At 38.8% G+C, this 17511-nt stretch overlaps 1 protein-coding gene across 2 annotated transcripts in view; it reads left to right on the top strand.

Moving 5' to 3' along the window:
* The first annotated feature begins 686 nt into the window (after nt 1-686).
* LOC138031561 (protein toll-like) overlaps nt 687-17511 on the top strand; it is a 178174-nt gene continuing 161349 nt past the window's right edge. For both annotated transcript variants that reach the window (XM_068879242.1, XM_068879241.1), the window contains exons 1-6: nt 687-940; nt 9140-9182; nt 10205-10264; nt 12020-12151; nt 13150-13235; nt 14176-14244. In XM_068879242.1, the coding sequence (XP_068735343.1) occupies nt 743-940; nt 9140-9182; nt 10205-10264; nt 12020-12151; nt 13150-13235; nt 14176-14244 (588 nt within the window). In that variant the 5' untranslated portion in view covers nt 687-742. The remainder of the gene's footprint in view (nt 941-9139; nt 9183-10204; nt 10265-12019; nt 12152-13149; nt 13236-14175; nt 14245-17511) is intronic.

The following is a 17511-nucleotide window of genomic DNA, read 5'->3' as shown; positions in this document are numbered from 1 at the left end:
ATAATGCCCGGAGCTGTTGATTCTTGGTGACTGGAAATACATTTTTTCTCTTCTCTCTTTTTAAAAGAAGGAACTTGTGTGCATAGAAGACGTCCTATGCCATATATCACAAGTCGACCAGTTTCTTGGATCTGATTATCCTGTTTGGTTTCTTTATACTTTAAATTCCAATTGGTGGCGAGTAACTCATATTGGTTTACCGTTTCTCTCGGTGACCAGTAGACCTTCTGTTCCAGGGGTTGTGAAGTTGCTCCCTCCTGATTGGGAATCCAATTTCTTTTTGTTTTTCTTCGACTACAGTTTTCTCGGTTTTGTAAATTAATTGGCCTTCAATAATTTTCTGCTCTTGTTTAGGGCCCTGCGAGAAAGTAACAAAGAGTCGAACAGTATCAGCTTCCATCCTAAATCTATGAAACTGGCTCGACATAAATGGGATTCCCATTCAGGGGAAAGAAAAACTTACTAGAAGTTGGGAAGATGTCTTTTATTCCAAAGAGAAACCAGATCTGAAGAATTCGTCTTAGAGATCCAAACCAACTCGAAAATCGAAAATCCAACTCGAAATCCTAACTCGGTAAATGGGCAACCTCGTGATAAATGTCACGCGTCATGGGTTTACGTGCTAAATAACGTAATCGAAGTAAACAAGTGTGACTTATGTAAAATAATAAATATTTGCGGTTTGGTTGGTGCTGTTATCGGCAGGGTGAAAATTGTTTTCTTAATTCACCAAGCAACGATCATGCAGCGATCTTACTTCTATCACATTTTCCTTGGGTATGTTTTCCTATCCTTTGAAGCTCCACACCTTCGCAGCTCTGCTGTCGTTGTAAGCGGCAAGAAGCAAGGCTTTCAGCAATATCCAACATCGGTAAATCAGTGTCTGCAAAAGTGCTCAGCAGCCATAGATGCACGGAAGTCAATGATAGAAATTACTGAGGTAAGTTATTCCTTTCGGGGACGGTAAGCTGGGACCATTCATTTACTGAATCCGCCTCAAATAGTGCTCTGCAAGCACTCATTTTCTCCTTTTAAACGACTACGATAATGGAATCTATCTAATTCATTATGGGCAAGATTTATCCATAGCTCAGGCAACAGCTGGATCTAATTTAACGCTAATGGGCATTAACTTATGATTCTTGTTGTCGAATCCACTGTCACACTTTGGCGTTTGTAGAATCTTAGAGAGAGATGAAAAAGCAGAACGCAATAAGCTATAACAACTTAAGTAATGACGTATTCTCTCGTTTGCTCCACGATGTGGTCACTAATGTGACTTTGATCGCAACGCACTGCTAATGGTTATCAGACTACAAGGCTACCTGATTACACACTGACCTCCAAAATTATTTTATTATGGCTTCCATTCTTAAAACCCTGACTAAATATTGGATACTAATGAAAAGAATCGAAGTTCTTGAAAAGAAAAAAGGACGTCTTCGAAGGCGCGACTTGATTTGATTATGGCAGATATATGATTGCCTTCATACACATTATCTTGTCGCCGGCTAAGTAATATCCAGTAATAACAATCAGTTTAACTGTTGAAAACTAAAGCCCGATTTGTCATCTCCTCAAAATGTATTTAAAAAAATTGTAGACTCTGTGTGTTTGCCAGACAATGTCATCATCAACTGCGTGCGATTCGTGATTGTTATCATCACCGATCCCGATTACTGTTTTTAAAACACCTACAACTATACGCAAGGAATCATTTTGTCTCTTTGGTCACTGAGTAAAATAACTTATTTATCCATTACCGATGATTTGCTATGTTTATTACCAGAGTAAAATAAACATTTCTGCATATATGATGTAAGTCAAATTCTATTTGGAGGAAAGGAAGCGTTAACAATCCCCACACAGTAACGATGTTGAATGATAAAAATGCTGATAAGAGAGACTCATCCGCAATATACGTCATGTGGAATGATGTCAAAGCTCCACACTTGGAAATCTCAATTTCTTTGAACTTTAATAGTTATCCATCGCTATTGTTTGAGTGAGCTTAGCTTTACCTTGAATGGCGTCAGAATCAAAGGGGATTACTATTAATAATTCCCATCTTATTTAAGATTTAAGAAAACTGAACTGTCTGATATCGTCATAAACGTCTTCTCCTCTCCCAATGAGCTCTATCACAAATCTCTGACGCTGCATAACGAGAAATCTTGTCCACACTGTTTAATTAAATGCCATTTGATCGCCAAAGAAATAAGAAACATCTGTTCAAAATGGTGATTTTCTTAAACTTACTACAACGGAGGTACACGTGTCTTCTACATCTCTCTGTTTTTTTTTTTTCTCTCTTAGCTCTTGATTTTACTTGTTTAGTTGCTTATCTCGATGTAAATTGTCTTCTGAAGGCACGGTTAGTACTTGGGCAACGTTTTAAAAGTGTTTTAAACGTGACTTGTCCGATGAATTGACGATTTAAGATTTGCTGGTTTGAGCAAGGCCATGACGAACGCGGGCATGAAAGTTGAAGTCGCCGAAGCAATGAAGAGTTACTTGACCTCCCAGGACTTTACGGATATTATTGCAAAAGCTGTTAAAGAAGCTGTGGGCCAAGCTATGGAGAGTATTGTGAAAGATTTGAAAGCTGCAATTGCTGCTCTGGAGGGGAAAGTGAAAACCTTGGAAGACACCATCGAGAAGGTGGCCGCGAAGGCAAACGAGAATGAACAGTTTTCTCGTCATCAAAATGTGAGGGTTACGGGCTTTGTCGAAGGAGAAGAAGAAGAAGAAGAAGAAGAAGAAGAAGAAGAAGAAGAAGAAAATTGTGCAGAGAAGTTTGTGAATCTATGCAGGGAGAAAATTGGTTTGGACGTAAACGATGAAATAGTTGACAGAGCTCATCGAGTAGGTAAGAAAGTGGAAGGAACGAACAGAGCCATCATCGTTAGGTTAGATTGAAAACCCACAAAGATAAACTTTCAATATTACGGGACAGAAAGAATCTTAGGGGATCGGGATTTTATATCAATAAAGATTTAACTAAAATTAACCAGAAATTATCGTACACTGCTAGATGATCTTGCCTCCCTTCCGTTGATCTATGCCGATAATACTACACTACTTGAAATTGTTGACGACCCCGCTGTATCAGCTGATCGTCTTCATTCTGATTTAAATAAGATTGCTGTTTCGGCTGATAATTGGTTGGTAACCATAAATCCTGTTAAATCTCGTGATGTTGTATTTTCTCTGAAGCGTAATGAACAAGTTCACCCTCCTCTATTTCTCAACTCCAATGTCGTCAAAGATGCTGAGTCTCATACTCACTTGAGTTTAACTTTGCAGAGTAGCATGTCGTGGAGAAATCATATAGTTCAGGTGTTTGAGAAAGCTTCAAAGCGACTTAACCTGTTAAAATTTGTCAAATACCGAGTTGACCGTTCCACATCAACATCCTTGTATAAGAGTCTAATCAGACCACTTATGGAATATGGAAATGTTATTTGGAACAACTGTTATGATTGCGACTCAACTCTACTTGATAGCGTTCAATATGAAGCTGCAAGGTTGGTAACAGGAGCCATTAAAGGAACCCGTTCTGAAAGGATATACAAGGAACTTGCCGGGGAGTCTCTGAGTAGCAGAAGGAAATGACATCAGCTAAGCCAATTTTACAAAATTGTAAAGAATCTTGCACCTTACTATTTAAGTGAGCTACGTCCAAAACTATCTAGTGACCGTACATATTATCGTCTTAGGTCAAGGGAAAACTTAACACAATTTTCATGTAGAACTTTTGGCTTTCAAAAGTCTTTCTTTCCATCCGCTATCACTGGCTGGAATTCTCTGGACCTAGATGTTCGAAACTCTGTATCTCTTCCCACTTTTAAAGCTAAATTAAGGTCAACTCTCTTTCCCCATATTTATAATAAGTTATTTGATTTTTCTTTTTCAAGGAGGGCATCTATTGATCACACCCGCCTTAGACTTGGTTTCTCTTGTCTAAGAGAATATTTGTTTAAAATTTACCGTTGTGCATCGCCTATTTGCGAGTGCAGTCTTGAATCTGAATCGGTGAAACACTTCTTTTTGGTTTTCCCCAGGTATGCCGCTCAACGTAATGCCCTCCTTACCTCTGCTGCTAGTATTCTCGGTGAAACATGGTCATCGAGCAGCGATTCTAGGAAAATTTATTTTTTTATTGTACGGCGTTAAATCTGTAAATTATGATATCAACTGTGCTTTATTTCGTGAAGTCCAGAGTTTTATAATCAATACTAATCGCTTTTCGATTGCCACTGTTTGACTGTTGAATTAATATATTTCTAGTCATGTAACTTTTAATTAGTACAAATTGCTTTTCGTTGGCCACTGTCTGTTTGTTAAAAAAATATATCTTTAGTGATGTCAATTTTTTTGTTGTAATCTTGTGTGTTGTGTGTCTGTGTGTTTTGAGTGTAAGCCTGATTACTGCATTATTGTGAGCCCCCTTGATAAGCCAAGGTGCGTTTGGGGCAAACAATGGTTAATATGATTAAATTAAAAAATAATAATAAATAAATAAATGGTTATTTTGTACTGACATGTACAACATAGTTTCAACGTAGTTTCAAGGCAGACAGTACTAGAAAATACGACGCTTGGTATTTTATATGGGCTTTATTGAGTTAATGCTGCGTAATCACTTAAAACAACACCATAGCTTTGGCGACGCGAAGAGGAAGCTGGGTTTTCTTCACAGTAAGAAATGTTTTCCAGCTTGTTCCTCTGCCGAAGATCTTGCTAATAAATTTGTCACCTTTTGTGAGGTCAAAACACTAACATCAGAGGCGAACGTGTTTCTCCTGTGATGCCTGAATTCTTCTACCGTCTGGATACTTTCACCCTCAGTTGAGGGTCCATTACCCAGTCCCCTACCTAATTTTGGTCCCAATTAGCAACTCCCAGTACTTGTTTGCACTAGGCTGATACGAATAATGAATTAAAAGCACCGACTGAGGCCATTTAAATACACGTGCCTTCTGGGTTGGAAGAAAACAAGCGCATGTCATTCCATCGACCATAAAAAGCTGACCTTGTGGTAGTCTAAAAACTTGGTTGCGGGTGTCATGTTATCATGCCCAGCGCTCGCGCGGTAATTTTAGCGGACCTCGCGCTTGCGCACAGTTTTGAACAAGAAGCACATGTCGAAGTGTGAAAGCCATTTTAGAAATACATTTTCCGATATCAATTATGCACAAAGAATTATTTGGAACCATAAGGACATTAGAATAGACAATAGATCAGTCTTTTATAAATTGTACTATGAAAACGGGATTGTTTACATATGTGACTTGATATTTGAATCCGACAATAAGCAGTCTTAGGATTTTTATAGACAAAAGGGTCTTAAAACAGATTTCCTGACATGGACAAGTTTAAGAGTTCAGTTCCGAAAGAACTCAGGTCGTGTGAATTGTTACCTGAAATGGACTCGGTAAATTTTAAACATAATGATATACAATTCGACGTTTACATGGCTAAGTGTAAGCATTTTTATAAATTATTAATAACAGCTAAGGCTAAATTGCCTAATATGTTAAGAAACTAATCTCGGATTTTGACATCTCAAATTCTTTGGAGGAAATATACTCACTTCCACAAACCGTTGCCAGTGAAACGTATATTTGGTCCTTCCAATATAGAGTGCTTAATTATATATTGTATACAAATTCAAAACTTTTCAAAATAGATTTGTCGTTGAGTGATAAATGCACCTTCTGTGGCTCTTCAAAGGAAGAGTTGTATCACCTCTTTTTTGAATGCTCCCATGCGCAATTTTTTTGGAAAACATCCTCTTCTTGGTGGTTTGAACTTGTTAAGGAAAGCATGACTGTGACTTTAAAAGATATTATACTTGAGCTTCTAAACTGATATTATAAACTATCTTATAATTCTCGGAAAACTGTGTATTTGGGAATGTAGAAAAGCTGGCATTTACCCTGATTTTATAATATCTTTCAAAAAAAAGTTAAAATTAAGTTTGGAACCGAGAAATATATAGCAAATAAAAATGGGACGTTTGCAAGTTTCAGGAAAAGATGGGAAGCAATTCTTGTCAAACTTATGTAGGTATTGAAATATTTATATTTATTTTAAAAAAAACCTTGTTGAAAGCGAAAGTATCTGTAATATTTGTAGTATTTGTAATCTTAATGTATGTAACGATTGTACTTTAAGTAATGTCCTTAGTGATGTAAGTGTTGTAAGTAATGTAAATAGGTAGTAGTATTGCAAGAGGTAATAGTAGTGTAAGTAATGTTGGTATTGTATGTAACAGTTAGTAGTGTATGTAAAGAGCAGTAGTAAATAAATAAATAAATAAATAAATAAATAAATAAATAAAAAGAAGTGTGAAAGCCTAAAGCTTGAAACCAGTACCAAAGGACTTACTATGAACCCACTCAATATCTTTACAGCGGCCACTGATACTAAGTGACTGCTGAGGTCTACTGGTACGAAACTTTATTTCCTTTAGCTAGATTGCTGAACTATCTAAACTCACTCGTGCTCTTGTGGGGAAATCTTGCAGTTTAGATCCCTATCCGCTTTGCTATTGAAAGAAAAACGGCGACTTGTGCTTACCAACAATCTGCCGGATGGTAAACTTAGCTGGAATCTGTTTACGTATTCTTATCTACCTCTCTCAAAACTGCTGTGCAATCACCATTACTTAAGCAACATAATTTGGATCGCGACGTGTTTAGTAACTTTAGACCCATCCGTCGAGCCTGAAAGTTGCCTATAAAAATAATCGAGAAATTTGTAGCAATACGTGTTTAAAATTAGAGTGAGTATAACAAACTAACCGAGCCGTAACAATCAGCCTATAAATCATTTCACCGCTGCGAGACTGCCCTTGTCCGTGTTCAGAAGCGAATAATATTTTACTTGCTACTGATAATCGTCACTGTATTATGCTTCTGTTACTGGATCTCTCTGCTGCTTTTTACACTGTCGATCATGACATTCTGCTCAATAGGCTTGACACATCTTGTATTTACTTTACACTGCACTCTAAGATTTCATAATGCAATTTTATTTCCTTGCTGATGAAAACAACCTGAAGTTGACCAATTCTCGCTTTTTACATGACGTCACGGCCGCCATATTTGTGCACCTAAACAAAGAAACGGTGGCCATATTTGTGTCCCCACCCAATCCCCCGGCAATTGAACTCTACTATTATGCAAGCGTTTTCTTTTGTTTTCTTTGTAAAACATGGCTATCGATCACGTGCCTTTAAACCAACAATAGTATCGCTAAGATAGAAAAATGCTTGTCCGACCCGTTTTGACAAGTGGAGGTCAAAACTGTCAAAACGGAAGTCCTTATTTTAAAAAGTGTACCTTTATTGATAGCACAGCCTTCACCGTCTCTGACACCACTTCGTTTCGGATCTTGAACAGAAGATAACAATAGACAGTCGAAGACTGCATGTGCCTATTTGTTTCACAAGCTCAGTGGTGTTGAAACAATAACAGAATAACAATTTTTAATATCACTTATTAGCATAGGCTAAAACACTGGATAGCGTTAAACGCGCGCACTGATTGGCCACTCAAACTCCCGATATCTTTTGCTATTCAACTCCGAGCAATTCGCGCGGAATTCGCGCCCGAAAATGTTGTAATCTTTGCAGGAATAAATGAGTTAAAATCATATTTTTTTGTGCAATATGATCTTACTGTTTTAGTATATACTAACACAACTATTCACAGAAGTGAAGAGGTAGCTAGTGGTGGATATTTACTAATTATCACTATGGATCAGTAAACAATATTGCTTCCTCTCTGATGGAAGTGCTGTGGGGTTTACAAACATGTGCAAGATCTATATAGTGTTATTCTGTTGTTAGCTATGGCGCTCCCGAGCCACAAACAGTGCCTCTGTGCTGCGTTTTAAGTCTGTTTAAATTTCTTACTTTGTCAAAATTTGAGTCACCCAACTCCCTGAGAAACGGTCCGTACATCTTCTTTTCTCTTCAAGCTTTGTCTTCTTTTTGTTGTGCTTCTTTTCTAAATTACTCAGGTTTGAAAAAACTTTCAGCATTAACCAGCTCAGATACCTTTACCGCCTCATGTGACTCCCCACTACTCCACCACTCCTGTTCCTTGTTTTCCACACAGTGCTGTTCTTTTCACTATTTACACACTTCTCATGATCACGCCTCATTAGGCTGCTTCCAAATAAATCCGGTTGACATCACTTTGTGGGTGTAGTGCACCATACATAGTCATCGTTTTCCTGGCCTTCCTGTCCAACTCCTTTAAGTCTTCTTTCACCATACACATTACAACCGCTGCCCCAAACCCCAGTAACACAACAACGATACTGCCGACGTGTTCATTGCCTTGCTTTTAAATAAAAATAATAATAATAATAATAAATAAATAATGCTTTGTTTATAGTGGAAGTGCACTTAGCTATCAAGGGAGTTTACAGGCACCCCACTTTTAACAATGTGAAAGAAACAATTCAAAGTTAACAGAAACGTTATTAAGAACCCCAACTGGCAGGGGGCAACCAGTTGGCTATTTACAAAGCATAGTAGAGTTGAATCCGGGACAACCGGAAACAAATCCTAACCAGAGGTTAGAACGGGATTTGAACCCGGAGCAGCCGCATGCAAACCCAACGTCCTAACCACTCGACCACGCTGCCTCCTTTTATGTCTTCCATTCCAAGATTGGCTTAAGTCGCCTTTCATCTTTATTCTTGAGCTCTTCTTTCATTCCTTCGTCCTTCACTCTATCTAATTCTAAAATCCACAAATGATTTGCACCCTTCTTGTTCCACTTCATTTATTACCTAACGAGTTCAGTTCCTCCTTACCTCTGTTCGAAATCAAAAAGCCACATTTCTACAGTAACTGTGATCGCCTCTTGAAAGTTCTTAGATCTTCTTCCTCCAAAGATCTAAGCCGTGATAAATCTCTATTTCATTAAAGTTACACCATCACGCAGTCTTAAAAAATCCACTGCTGGTTGCCCTTAGAGTGTTTCTACTTTTCTGCCTACTTTGGTTGCGAGTCAACTCGAACAAAGAGTACTCCTAACTGTATCCCTAACGCTATGATACGATACTGTTCATGGTTACACAGACAGTGCTAGTCACTGATATCTTTATTTTCAAACAGATGTCAAGTCTCAAGTCTTGCAGTGAGAAATGTCTTGGGAAGGGTGAGTATGATGTTGTCTTGATCTTTAATCAAAGAAGTAAAGGGAAACGAAAGTAAGGTCAAAAAGTAATTAACAGAATTGACCAGATTGTACGAAACAAGCACTTTTAATAATAAATCAAGAAGTTTGGAATACGCGCTCGTCGATGTCATGCCCTCTCATTCGTTGAGTTACGTTACATAATCAGAAGTCCATATAACCAAGAAGTCTCGATCTTCGGTGGAATTCAACGTATCAGCTTACGGTAATATCGATTTTTTAAATCGCTTTGGACCAATCAAAAGCGTTTTGGTCATCAGGGTAAAGGGGATTGGCCAATATTTGGCGGGAACTGTTCTCTAAATTTCAATAATACCGTAGACTGATGGGCCTAGATCAAACGAACGAGATAAAAGGCCTCCTGTGTGAGGAGCAAGGGTTGCACAGTCGGTTAGTGCGCGGCCTTGGTGCATAAGGTCCTGAGTTCGATCCCCGGATCTGACATCCTTGTTTCGACTTCTTTCCTTTCAGTGTAGCCTAAGTAGCTTTAAATACCCTTAAAACGGAGCACTGATGGAAAGAGGGGGGTAAAATGAGCGCACCATCGGCTTCCTGGGAGAATACTCTCTAGAGAGTAAAGGAACTTCCGACGTTAAATAACGTGGTACCTTTACCTTTACCTTTACCTTCGACGTTACCAATTGATTTCAATGGAAATGAAATTACTATGTAAAGAAACGTATGGGGTTGGCTCATTTTAAATAACTGCCGTCAACGGTATTTACGCTTAGTTCGCAAACGTTTATTTCGCTGATCGATTGCGTGATTGTAATATCCCACACAGGTTTAAGCCCCGTATCCGCTCAACAACCCCCCCCCCCCCCCCTCCACACACACACACACACACACACACCCCTCCTTCCCCCAATTAACAATGGAGAGAAAACAACCATGATAATAATAATAATAATAATAATAATAAAAAACAACAACAAATTAATACAACCGTTTGGCAAAGGGAATTTTTTTTTTTCTGCTTTCAGGAATGCCTGGCTCATTAGGAACTCACCAGATCAAGCAATCTTTTAAAAGAATCAAAAGAGGTGACATGCGGTTTATACTCAGCTATCATTGACGGCGATATTAAAACATTTAATTAATGGCACCAAAAGAGTATAAAAAGCCAATTTTGCGAACGTCTCGTTCAATACGATTTACCAACTTTGGTTTAATGATATTGAGTACCTTATACATTGTTTATTCATGTAAGGCAGTGTTGGGAAGCCAGACATATTCTTAAGAATGTCAGGACGTATGAACACACTAATCACGTCACGCGTACAGCTCTCAAGGGTTACGTTAAGAATTGTTTAGAATTTTCTATTGAAATGACACAAAATTTGGCCTGTGATTTAGGAACACAAGTCGCAAGTCAAAGACAACATAACTGCATGGTCATCATTCTCCCCGGTCTCCAAACGTTGAGATTTTTTTAAGTCTGCACTTAGAACAATGACCTTTGACCTGCACTCGCCGCGCATTAGCAGTAAAGGCCAATTTCTGAAGTCGTTGAAAATAACGCAGTGAGCTAGAAGTCCATGCTCCACGTAAGCAATCTCGATTATTATGATGAAAGGAATGGCGTCCTCTGCAGAAGATATTGCATTCGCCCTTGCAGATAGCAAGTGAAACGCCCATAAAGATTTCCTGTTATAACAGTATCTAGAACTTGCTTTGCGTACGTTTCTTTTCCACTTTTTGTAGAAGCGTCTAATAACTCCTCAACAAACGTAACGTATTTCGCTGGAAACTTGACGCGTTCAGAACAACCATACGATACGTGATACAGGAAAAGGGTGTATGTACGAATAATTAAGGGGCCCACCTTCAACCGACAGGCATTGCGTGCCGCGGAACAATTTTCATCTTTAAAAATTCCGTCCATAGCTAAGATTCTTCCAATTAGATCGCTACGATAAGCAATGCAAATTTCCATAACAAAAACAAACGGTCGAAAAGCCTGTCGGTTGAAGGTGGGCCTTTAGGTATCCCGAGCCATAATGTCGTATGAAGTACGTTTCATTTGTAATGCCATATTTTGAAAAGAATATTTAATATGATCTGTTCTGCATGAAGCGGACAGAGCACGAAAGAGGTGTGGCGAAAATTTCAGATATACTCTCGTAAAGCACGCTAAAATCACAATCCTTGTTAGAATGGTTTGGAACATTTTTTTCACAAACCGAAAGTTAGTTCGTATTTTGACAAGCTAACAGATGAGTGCAAGCGGTTTTTTCAGTCTAAAATTGGCATCTAAATGCAACCTGCTCAGTAAAATCCGGGTGAACTTTGGCACACAAAAACCTGTGAGTGAACGATACTGTCACGGCAATTGTAAAACAAGCTGCTTACGCCTTAGTCTCTGAAAACCACGCCCCCAAACCCCGGGTCATGGCCGTCCAATTACGCTTGTTTTTTTTTTTTAACTACGCATTTCTCCGGAGTACGGGTGCAGTTACAATTTGTTAAAACGCCAGCCTTGACAGAGTGGTACTGGGTCCTAGCGTAGAAAAACGTTCCGGCCTCAACTTGGCAAAGAAAACTGTTTTTTTCTTCCGAAAAATTCTCCCCATTGAAGTAACAGCAGCGAACAACGAGTGCTCTGAGATCATGTCCTCTCCCTATTATCCCTTGATGCCTCTCACGGGATGTCTAAAGAAAAGTACGCCTGATTGCAGGTTACTCCGTCGGGGACTTTGCCCGCTGAATTAATTGAAATAAAGCATACTTAATTTTTTGACCGCTTACAACATATTGAGTCACAGACCATAACGTTTTGGATACGTTTGCATCTCCAGAATGCATAGAGTGTCCAAGTTGCACCAATTTTGGAAACCCAACTGATTCCACAGGAGTAGTTATAACATTACATCAACTTCCCAAAACGGAGAGGTGTTATGCAAACGTCACGTGGGATGCCCTTGACAGCCGTAAGTCAGTTTTAGCCAAAAAATCCACGGTATATATAATTATGATGAAACCGATTAAATAATTTTCAAGTGAGTTTGCTGTAAAAGTACGTTTATACCGCCATGTCACGCGTCACCAGTTGTTTTGAAATTTGAACCTACCGGTAGTATTTAAATCTGCGTGCCCGTTTTGAACTTCTCTCGAGATTCTTGAATTTCCGTGGAATATTCCTTGTTATATCAAAAATAGTTAGCTATGACCTTTCGTTTTATTATAAAAAGTGAAAGCTATTTCAAGCGTTTGATGAATTATTGTTCGGTACTTTTTTCGTAGAAACCTTCAGAAAAGTCTGAAGATGCCGTTCAAATCTCGTAAGCTCCAAAGAGGAATTTAGTCTTCTGGATACTGGTTATGCGTGACATAGCTCGACTGCAAGTGCTCTGCTTGACCTCGCGTCGAAATGGACGGAAGTTTCTTCGGTGCCAAATTTATCTTTGCATTATTGCTATTTTCATTCGCTGAACTTGTTCTTATTGTGAAGTCTGCAGAAGTGCATGCCTGAGAGTTAGTTCGTTAGATTTAGGGACTAGCGATGGATTGGGGTTTCACTTCTTAAAGGTATCATATGATACCTTGAAAAAGTGGGTCTTCTCGCTATGAAGACCCACATTTGTATTTTATATACTACTCATTTTACCTGATTGCAGAATTCCGAATTAGGGTGGCTATGTCATACGGATGAGACTTGAAGGTTTAAATAAACATATGCGCATAATTGGCACTGTTTAGGTTGCTAGGTAGCATGTGGAGCAGGCGTATTGTAGAGGGAAACGCTCAGTCCCCTGTGATTGGTCAATGTTAGTGAGTACACAGTGTTGATAGCGATTAGGGTTTGGAGATCTTCTTATCCTCCAGTCACAGGTCGGTGCGATTTTTGTTTCTTAAATTGTTGTTATAGGGGTACAAAAACTTGCAAGGATTTTAATATCTGTTCTTTCAATTCCTTTTGATGATTTAGAAAGCGAGAGAGGATACTATATATATTACTCACTTCAAAATTTTGGACTATCAATTACCTCTATAAATTGCACGGAACTTAGGAAGGTAAGGAAGTTAAACGTTAAAGAGATAAATAATTTCTTTGTAACAAATTTTCAGAGTACAATTGCAACTATAGTAGAACGATGTTGTTCCGAAGATATTGGTTGTCCTGTGCATCTGTGTGGCGCGTGCGCACTGAGTTTTGTTTGAGCACGAGCTTTTCTGAAGTCTGTAATGTTTACCTGTACTCGATGGAAAGTTTTGTCGATTAAATGTTGAAGTTTGAATTGCATATTTGTTCGGCCATGATTGTGAACCGACCAAAACCCTGACGAACAGGTGTGCCTGATTAAGATCCTATTTAGCTAGGCTAAGCGGAAATTTAGTCTCGCTGGTCATGGTATAATTTTTGCGCAATTATACGCAAAAAGATAACGTGTAAAATGCAAAACACTTTACATTAAATGTGATAGAAATACTGAAAATAATTTGGAGGCAGACCCTTCCAACGAGCCCTTGTTCTCTCTCACTCACTCACTCACTCTCTTGCACACCCATGCACTCATTCGTCCGTCCGCTCATTGATTTATTGATTCATTTCGTCTTTCTTTCGTTTGTCCATTTGTTCATTGGACCGGGCAATCTTTGGATTACCAATTAAGTGTTTTGGGTGGTTTTCAATTGAGTGTCGAAAGAAACTAGCGAATTGCTTTGGTTTATAATTACTTCACTCAGTGATTGGTTCAAAGTTCTCGAGCCACTTTTTCAACCAATCAGAAGTGAAACCAAAACCAATCATGGCTCGCGTGTGCACATTTTCCCACGCTTTGTGTCGCCAACGTGTAATTACTTCGAGTTTTCATTGGTTTACCGAATTGTGTCCGTCCTTTTTGATTGGCCAAAGTAATTACTTTGGTTTTGGTTTTACAACACTCATTTGAAAACCGCTCTAAGGCTGCCTTGACACTTAGTATTAATGTTGAATTCTTGCTTTTGCTTTCAGGGCGTTAACCATTATATTATCGATAATTCTTCACACGGACTAACAGACTCGGCCACTGTCAAAGTTATTGTATGTACACCAAGAGATGACAAAGGAAGAGAACACATCCACCATGCATGGACCTCTTCTAATGATATATTTTTTTCAATCTAATTTAGCCCGGTGGTCATCATGCGCGAATATCTAAAGGAACACACCTGGCCCCAGTTGTTCAAACGATGGATAGTGCTATCCGCCGGATAAATCACTATCCACTGGATAACTCAATTGGTTTTGCTGGTGTTTATCCGCTGGATAGTGTTTTTTTTCCGGTGGATAGCGCTATCCATCGTTTGAACAACTGGGGCCTGAATGGTAGTTGTAACTATCCCATTAATTAAAATTCATGATCAACTTTCACAGCATTACGCGAAGCTTAAAATAGATTGAAAATACTATCACAAGGGAATGGGGATGTGTTGTCTCCCCTCGTCGTCTCTTATTAATTTACACTGATCAATGTCTAGAAGCTGCTCATTTGAAAAGATGTTACGATCGACTAGTGTTCCCTTTACGACGATGAAAATAACACATACAACGGCTACAGCTCCCCCTATTCTTGGCGAATAAGAAAAAACCTCTGAGAGAAGAATAACTAGTTCAAACCCCCGTTTGTGTAATAATATGGAATCGATGTGTGCTATTAAAGAATGCCGAACAACAGTTTGTTCTAAACTACAGAGTAAATATGTTGTCGGTACTAATACTGATAAAGTAGTAGATGGCTGCAGCTAACTTTGCATATGTTGGATGACACCACGTCCGGCGAATCAGTACGGTAATCCCTGTTGCCAGCGCTTTTTTCCCTCGACGGCTGAATCTTGGAATTGACAGACGAGCGACGTACTTCAGGGGGTCACTGCTCATCCGAAAACTTATCACTTGTTTCTGGGTCTGAGACAGTGTGAGCCCGTTTGAAAAATCCTAGCTACGCCCCTGTACTTCCCAGAATGGAACTGCCGTAGGATCGGCGAGGGGAAGTCAACCGAGGGATGGACTATCTCTAAACTCGAGCTTAATGACTAAATGAAAGGCGCAAATCATAAAAAAATAAGAAGAATCACCCGTAAGTTTGCTGTATGTTATAAATAGCGAAAGGCAACTCCAAAACAACATAGTGCAAGGACTGTTTGGCACATAACATTTGCCCACATCGTCAATCCCTTTCATTCAAACAAGAATATTTCTGTCCATGTGGATGGTTTGCAACTAATCGCTAGACATATATAGATAACAATCTTGTAATGTACAATTACTGGTGGAACAATAGGTATGGAACGCCAACACTGTCATATGTCTTTCTTTGTGTTTTATACGCAGAGGTCACGTTGGTTTATGTAGTGCTTTTGGGTTTATGTTGAGCTATTATCCCTTTATATGTAGTCTTCTTCATCCCAGTGAATACTTGAGGAAAGACGAAATTGTTTCAGCCCTAAAGTAGCCGCCACACCTTTCAAAAAACACTCTAGCACAGTATCTGCCTTATTATTGTTTCTTCACTCTAGTGCCAATGGAAGACGGCTATATACATCAATTGCACCAATAATAAATTACAAAGTACCACCGCACAAGTTTGTGATTGGTGTCTAAATGCCAAAGGTAATTCGGTCCCTGCACATCGTACACGCGTCTATTAAGGGGTCTCTTTTTCCTTGCATTTATTCCATTACTGTTTACTCGATGTAAACCATCTCTGACAAGCATCCTTTGCATTACTATTCCTTTCTCAACTTGGAATTGCTTGATGAAAGATTCCTCACAGCATGCATGGAAATTCTTGAGTAATTTTTCAATGTGCACATTTAGTTCCGATTCTCCTATTTCTGTGAAGTCAGACTTGCTAAGTCCAAATTGACTCATCCTACGATAAATAATACTCTTAGAGACGAATAGGATGGCAGAAGCTTCCCTTATGGTGAAACCTTGTCCTAACAGATTTTCAAGCACACTCTTGGGAATAGAGAATGACAGTGTTCCAAGACATGTCTGAATCTTTTTCACCGCTTCTCCTCCAAAGGTTGCACACTCAATTCGCAGTGCCATTGTATTACTGCGGGAGGTTTTTCATAGGCTTTGCAGTTCTTGTACCGACAACCTGCAAACAAGGTCGGGTGTTCGTCTCGAAATTTCTCTTCCAGATATCGAAGTTTCACTTTCTGTAAAACGGGCAACAATCTTAAAAACACGAGTCAAAATGGCGACCTCATTCGAGGGGGATTGGGTTAACCTCTGGGTTTGCTCATCATAGGATTTTCAGTGCACATAAGCGTGAAAGTACAGGCGGCCCAGACTCGGAGGGCAAAAAAATTATAAGGACTTGTATGGAAATCTCGAAAACAAACTGAAAAAGATATTTACATGCAAAAGTTCTCAATAAAAAGCCGTACTTTAATGTCGTGGTGACTTTCTCGCTTTTTGTGTCCTTACCTGCCCGGGTTGTCACTGGTACCTAAATAAAGGGAACCGCTGGCCTGGTTTGAAATTTATCTCACAAGTAGGAAACAATACGTCGCTTTGGGTGATACCATGGTCTCCGGTGTCTCTCAAGGAAGTTCGTTAGATCCTTTCCTATTTTTGATATACATCAACGACCTCCGTAATTGCTCTGAGGTCCTTTAATTTAATATATTTGCGGACGATACTAACTTGTTTGCTTCTGCAAAAGATTTAAAATCATTAGAATTGCAAATGAATTTAGAACTAAAAAAGGTTAAGGAATGGTGTGACATAAACTAGCTGTGGATAAAACTAAAGAGAACCAATTACATGGTTGTAAAATCTCAAAGGAAAAAGAATACGAAGGTTAATATAAATATAACTAACCGAGATGGATCATGCCACTCCCTAGAGCGAAAGGATCACATTAAATATTTGGGAGTAATGATCGACAGTTCTTTAACTTGGGAATACCACATCTCATATGTATTATGTGCAAAGCTTTCACGGTATACAGGAGTAATCAAAAAGTTGAGGCATTATCTACCTCTCAAAAATCTTACGCAGATCTATTATAATCTTATCTATCTTTATATTTCGTATGCTATTGTAGCCTGGGGCAGCACCAGCAAAACTAATTTCCAAATAATTACAAACTAATTAAGCAAAATCATGTTATTAGGTTAATGTTCTTTGCAACTCTATTTGGCCAAAATACCGATAGTGCACTACCTTTACTTAATATCTTTTAAATGTTAACGATAACTAATGTATATCGCCTGCATGCTCTCAAATTTATACATGCATGGCACAAAGGTATTCTGCCAGAACTCTTCGACCATTTTTTCCAGTATGCCAGCA

The sequence above is a fragment of the Montipora capricornis genome, chromosome 2 (genome assembly GCF_036669925.1).
Source record: "Montipora capricornis isolate CH-2021 chromosome 2, ASM3666992v2, whole genome shotgun sequence".
NCBI classification, from domain to species: Eukaryota; Metazoa; Cnidaria; class Anthozoa; order Scleractinia; family Acroporidae; genus Montipora; species Montipora capricornis.
The sequence above is the reverse complement of the archived record's forward strand: the minus strand, read 5'-3'. Positions and strand labels throughout refer to the sequence as shown.